Here is a 6,477-nt window from a genome sequence, read left to right as displayed (position 1 = left end):
ATAAAACAAAAGTTTTAATGTAATGAAAAAAATTATATTAAAAAATAAATAGTTTTAAATTTTTTAACCAATTGTTAAAATTAGTTATAGTTAATGATTAGTGTCAAACATAGAAAATAAAAATGTTAACCAAAAAAAGTGATAAAAATGTTTCAATATATATAATGTTTGTATTTGTAATTTAATTAAAATAGCTATTTATATATTTTTAGTCATATAAACATTATTAAAGTATTTAATTAATATAACAATTTAATTAATTAATATTTTGGATAAAATTATTAATTATAAAAAAATATTTAAAAAAACTCATTAATATTAAATTCAACTGTAATATATAAATAAAAAAATTCAAAAATTTAAGTATAATTTATGAATTAATTAATTAATAACTTAGTTTTTTTAATAAAATTAGAAAATATTTGACATAACAATTTTTTTATTTAAAACTGTTATATTTAATTGGACTAATATTCTATATATATGTAATTAAATTTTATTATTAGTTAATCAAAAACCAATTATTTTATTTTATTTGTATGAAAAAATTGATAAAAATAATTTTTGTGTGTGTTTTAATTGTTTATTTTACTGTATGTTTAGATTTACTAAAAATTTTAGTCTAAATACTTTTCTTATTAAATATATATATATATATAATGTGATTAATATGTCTAAAACAAAAAACTAATTTTAAATTATCTCTAAACTGTAACATTCAATGATTAAAAAATTAAATAAACTTATAATATTTTTTATTTAATTATAAATTTAGAAATAATATTTATGATTATTATTATATTTTTGTAAATATTTACGACATACCAACAACAATAACAAATAAATTTAAAATAAAAATGTAATTAATTTTATAGTAATTATTTTGTTACTAAAAATATATTATTTATTTATTTTTTGATTTAACGTTTATATCATTAAACTGCTAAATGCTATTATAATTTGTTGTATGTAAATCTAATAAATTTATTAAAAAAAAAATTATATATTTAATTATTTTAAACTTTTTTAAAGTATAGTAAAGTTATTAATAAATGATATTTAATTATTTTAAATTAAGTTATTTTTTTATAAATATTAATTTTTTCTTATTGTTTTGTTATTACAAACATTACAATTAAAAATTCATAAATTATAATCAATAGAAATTAATTTGGCGCACAGTTAGCTAATTAATAATGCAATTGTTATCAACAACAACAATAAAAACTATTATAAAATATCTTTTAATTTTATTAAACTAAAAAAACTGTAATTTTTTTTATCAATTAATAAATTAAAAATATTAAATAAATGTAATATTATTAGTAGTATAGATCATAACCTCAAAATTTAAAAATATTTTTAACTAATCAATTATGATATATAATATTAAATATAAAAGCATTAATTTATTTTAATAGTTATCAACAAATCATATTATAAATTATTTTATTAGTTATACTGATTTATTAGTATATAAAAATAATTGTTTGTTAATAACTTTTCAACCATTATATTATTAGATAATTTTTTTAAAATAAATATTTATAAACTGTCTAAAAAATTACAAATTTTTGTTTGTTAACTAAATTGATTGTTAAATAAAATTATAATTAAGTAAAAAAATACAATATTATTATTTAGATTTTTTTTATAATTTTATATTTTATAAATTACAATTATTTATTATTAATTAATTTAAGCAGAGATATTTTGTCAAATTAAAACATTTATTAATGTAATTAAAAATACATTTATAAATTGTTGATTTTTTTAATTAATGTTAACATAATCATTGTTTTTTTAAAAACAATATCACTGTTTTTACATAATATTTATAATTAAAAAAATGCTAACTACTAAAAATAATTATTTTATAATCACTAATTGCCACTTATATTTAACAACATAAACAATTTTTTTAATAAAAATAAATTTAATATTCAAATATTTTATTATTTATATAACTTATTTACACCAAATACTACAATAATTGTATATCACTTTTAATATATTGTAATTATATATATGTTTAACAAACATTCAAATTAATTCAAATTTAAATTGTTTTAAAATATAATATTAATTATCAAACAATAATATTTTGCTATCATCTCTCTCTCTCTCTCTCTCTCTCTCTCTCTCTCTCTCTCTCTCTCTATTTATCTAACATTCAGTATATGCATCCTCCCTGTGCCCTCTTATGTAAAGTGATGTCGCATTATATATATATATATATATATATAAGATAAATATCTATCTATATCTAAAAATAAACAAACATTTTACAATGCACATTTCAGCACTTAATAGCGCACATGTATGCTATTTTCGATGCTACCATTCCTCCTCCCCATCCCATCCCAGAAACATTTGTGCCAAACAAAAATTCATGGGTTACTATTTAAATATATATATATATWKRTATATATATATAAYATAYATATATTGGTATTATACATATATAAATACATTTATATATAAAATTCATATAACATTATTGTGTGTAGATTTATATATATTATATGTGTGATTCATATATATATATATATATATATGTAATATTATGTACTGTCTATCACTGGGGACAGGCATTTAATCCATGCGCTTACATACAGACACACACTTACAGTACAATTCCACACATAATAATAATATATGCGATAATACAGTAATAATAATAATAATAATAAAAGTAGTCCTAAAATAATTTAAATAACTAATACATAACATGTACTGTACATAACATGCATACACACACATACAGTACACACTTTAATATAATTATTTGGATTTTATAAATTAAAAAAAAAAGTTTTACACAATTATTTTTAATTAATAATAATATTTATATATTGTTTGTTTGTTTTTTTGTTAGCAAATTGTTTAAATGATATACTTATTAAAAATATGTGATCAACAAAAWATATATATATAATTTTTTTTAATAATAATAATAATATTTAATAATTTTTAAATTGTTACTTAAATAGTTAACATGTGAACATATTAATTAAAATATCTAGTATTTTATCTTAAATTATTATTTATTAATTAATTAATAAATAATAATTTAGATTTTTTTTAAAAAAGAAAGGATCATAATTTTTCTAATAATTTTGTTATATTTTGTTGTATTTAGTGAACAAACAATTAATAATAATAATTATTATTATATTATTGATGTCCAAAATATAACCACATATTATCTGTTATTATTACAGATAGTCTACTGTTTTGTCTGGTTTGTCGTGATTAGGATTATATTTTTGTGATACAAACGTTGTGATTGTTTAGTTAGTCCCGACCCGACCCGTCCCGTCCAATCCCGTCCTCCCGTTTTTGCATACCTGACGGGGTTAGGAGGACTGGTTATTATTATTTTTTAACAATTTATTATTGATTATAAAAAAATATGGGCGACAGTGAGGGCGGCTCAGAACAGGATGATGTGTCGTTCCTCAGGACGGTATGTATTTAAAAAAAATAAATTATATATAAATGTATATAAAAAACTAGTAATTACATAATTTTTTTTAATGTTAAGTAGTATTTATAATAACTAATATTAAATTTACAAAAAAAATGATTTCTAAAGTTAAGATAATATTTAATATTTTATTAAAATTTTAAAAGTCATAATTAATTTAAATTATTATAAATATCTATTTGTTTTGTATTCAAACAATATTTAATTGCCTTAAATAAACAAATTAAATTTTTAGTACTAATTTTTTGTGTATATCAATAATTTTTTGGACATTAATATCAATATTAATTGTTTAATATTAGAAAAAATTAGAAAATATATTTATATATTATTATTAAACTAGATTATCACTAATAAATAATTAAATGATAAATTAATTATTTTATTATATAATTTTTCTATTATTTAATTAACAAATATATATATCTACTATATATATAATTAGGACGACATGGTATGCCTACAACACGGCGCCACCGGTAATCGGGTGTGTCTGGCGGCCGAAGGTTTCGGCAATCGGCACTGTTTTCTCGAAAACATTGCCGACAAAAATCTGCCGCCCGAAATGTCCAGCTGTGTGTTTGTTATTGAACAGGCTCTGAGTGTACGGGCCCTGCAGGAAATGGTCACTGCCGAAGCGGCAGCGGCCTCGTCGAGTGGCGACAGTGGCGGCGATGAAGATCAGAAAAAACCGTCGCCGTCGACAACCACGTCGGCCGCCGCCGCTGCCGGCGGTGGTGGTGGTAGTGGTGGTGCCGGTGGAGCTACCGGTGGCGGCGGTCATCGGACACTGTTGTACGGACACGCCGTACTCCTACGACACGGCTATTCCAATATGTATTTGGCCTGTCTGTCGACCAGTTCCTCGAATGATAAGCTAGCTTTCGATGTCGGCCTACAGGGACACTCCCAGGGCGAGGCCTGTTGGTGGACAATACACCCGGCCTCCAAACAGCGATCGGAGGGCGAAAAGGTTCGGGTGGGCGACGATCTCATTTTGGTATCGGTAGCCACCGAACGATATCTGGTATGTCCTTATGATCTACTGTACTGTACTGTACTAACTAGCCTAACAATACCAAAATAAAAGCTAACTGTCCTAACTAAATGATACCAGTATTTAATAGTTAACAAAAATATGTTTAATTTAATATTTTTGATTAATGTTTAGAAAAAATTATTTATTAATGTTTCTAAAATCTATTATATAGTTTAATTGTAATTAATTAATTAGTTAGTTATTATTTTTTTGGAGATTATTTTTATTTTATTAATTGCTGATATAGCTTATTATTTTTTATAAAAATTATTATTATTATCTATATATAACCAGTTTTTTAATACAATATAAATTTCTTATCATAGCATCATTTTTTTGTTGTTGCATTAATGTTATTTATTTATTTTTAAATTTTTTTGAATATACAGTATCCATTGTAATATTTATATTGTAAATATTCAATATAGTATTTATTTTATTTATTTTTTTTTTGATAAGTATATGTCATTTTAATGATTTATTTTGTATGGCAATTGTTTTTTTTAATTATATATTTWTATATATATAATGTTGGAAACGTGTCAACTAAACAGTRTATATATATAATTTATATAACTGTATATAATTTATAGTATATTAGAAAATGTTTATAGTATTTAATATACTTTACATTTTAATTTTTTTATTATATTAATGTATTTTTAGATAATTGATTACTGTATATGTTTATTATTTTTATAATATTATATATAAATATGATTATTAATTTTTTTTGAAAATTATTAAATATTTAAGTAAAAAATAGTCAGAATTATACTAAATAATAGTCTAATTAAATCAATACCGACATATATGAGGTGTCTATAACTAATTATTTATTTATTTATTAATATAACCGAAAATAAAAACATTAAATAATTACAGTTTGTTCAAGTGTTTGTAATATTAAACAATTTAATAATAATAAATAAACATAAAAAAACCATTTTTAAAAAAATAGATTATAGAAATATTTTTATTAAATCTATAATCTATTAATAATAACACTAATATATAAAAACTAAATTAGGATTTTTAAAAAACATATAATTAAAAATATATTTATTAATTAATATTAATATTATTAATAAACTTAATATTATTACTAAACATAATATTATTACTAAACATAATATTATTAMTAAACWTAATATTATTAATCAAACTTAATATTATTAATCAAACTTAATATTATTACTAAACTTAATATTATTAATAAACATAATATTATTATTAAACATAATATTATTACTAAACATAATATTATTACTAAACATAATATTATTAATCAAATTTAATATTATTAATCAAACTTAATATTATTAATTAAACTTAATATTATTACTAAACTTAATATTATTAATCAAAGTTAATATTATTGCTAATAATTATTTTATTATATATTTTAATTGATTGGTTTAGCACACGGCTCGGGAGTCTGACCAGTCCATAGTGAACGCCAGCTTTCATCAGACACACTGGTCGATAGCACCGTTCGGTACGGGAGCCTCGCGGGTCAAGAATGTCGGCTTTGTATTTGGCGGCGAAGTTTTACGCTTTTTTCACGGCGGCGACGAATGTCTGACAGTACCGGCCAACTGGGCCGACACACCCGAACAGAATACAGTGGTCTACGAGGGCGGAGCCGTATTCAGTCAGGCCAGGAGCCTGTGGCGCCTGGATCTCGTACGCACCAAATGGTTAGTTTAGTTTGTTATACAATATAATTGTTTTGGATTTTTTGAAGTTTTTTTTTATTTGATGTCAATAAATATAACTAACTATTAGTTTAGTTTATCGAATTAGTTATTTGCGATAATTAAAAATAATTTTATTAATTACTAGTATTAACTTATCTATTGATTTTTGTTAATAAAAATAATWATTATTTTTTATTATATTGATATTATAATATTAAGATAAAAAAATTATTAATAATAAAGATTCA

The 6,477-nt window shown here is 20.9% G+C and overlaps 1 protein-coding gene across 6 annotated transcripts in view; it reads left to right on the top strand.

Annotated features, from left to right (window-relative positions):
* Nucleotides 1-3,239: 3,239 nt before the first annotated feature.
* The window catches only part of LOC128954530 (ryanodine receptor-like), a 42,548-nt gene continuing 39,310 nt past the window's right edge, over nt 3,240-6,477 (top strand). For all 6 annotated transcript variants that reach the window (XM_054300128.1, XM_054300161.1, XM_054300152.1 and 3 more), the window contains exons 1-3: nt 3,240-3,469; nt 3,936-4,517; nt 5,952-6,229. In XM_054300128.1, coding sequence (XP_054156103.1) covers nt 3,416-3,469; nt 3,936-4,517; nt 5,952-6,229 — 914 coding nt within the window. In that variant the 5' untranslated portion in view covers nt 3,240-3,415. The remainder of the gene's footprint in view (nt 3,470-3,935; nt 4,518-5,951; nt 6,230-6,477) is intronic.

This window comes from Oppia nitens, unplaced genomic scaffold, assembly GCF_028296485.1.
Source record: "Oppia nitens isolate AA-2021 unplaced genomic scaffold, nextdenovo-longstitch-racon4-pilon3 scaffold12_pilon_pilon_pilon, whole genome shotgun sequence".
Taxonomy (NCBI): domain Eukaryota; kingdom Metazoa; phylum Arthropoda; class Arachnida; order Sarcoptiformes; family Oppiidae; genus Oppia; species Oppia nitens.
The sequence above is the reverse complement of the archived record's forward strand: the minus strand, read 5'-3'. Positions and strand labels throughout refer to the sequence as shown.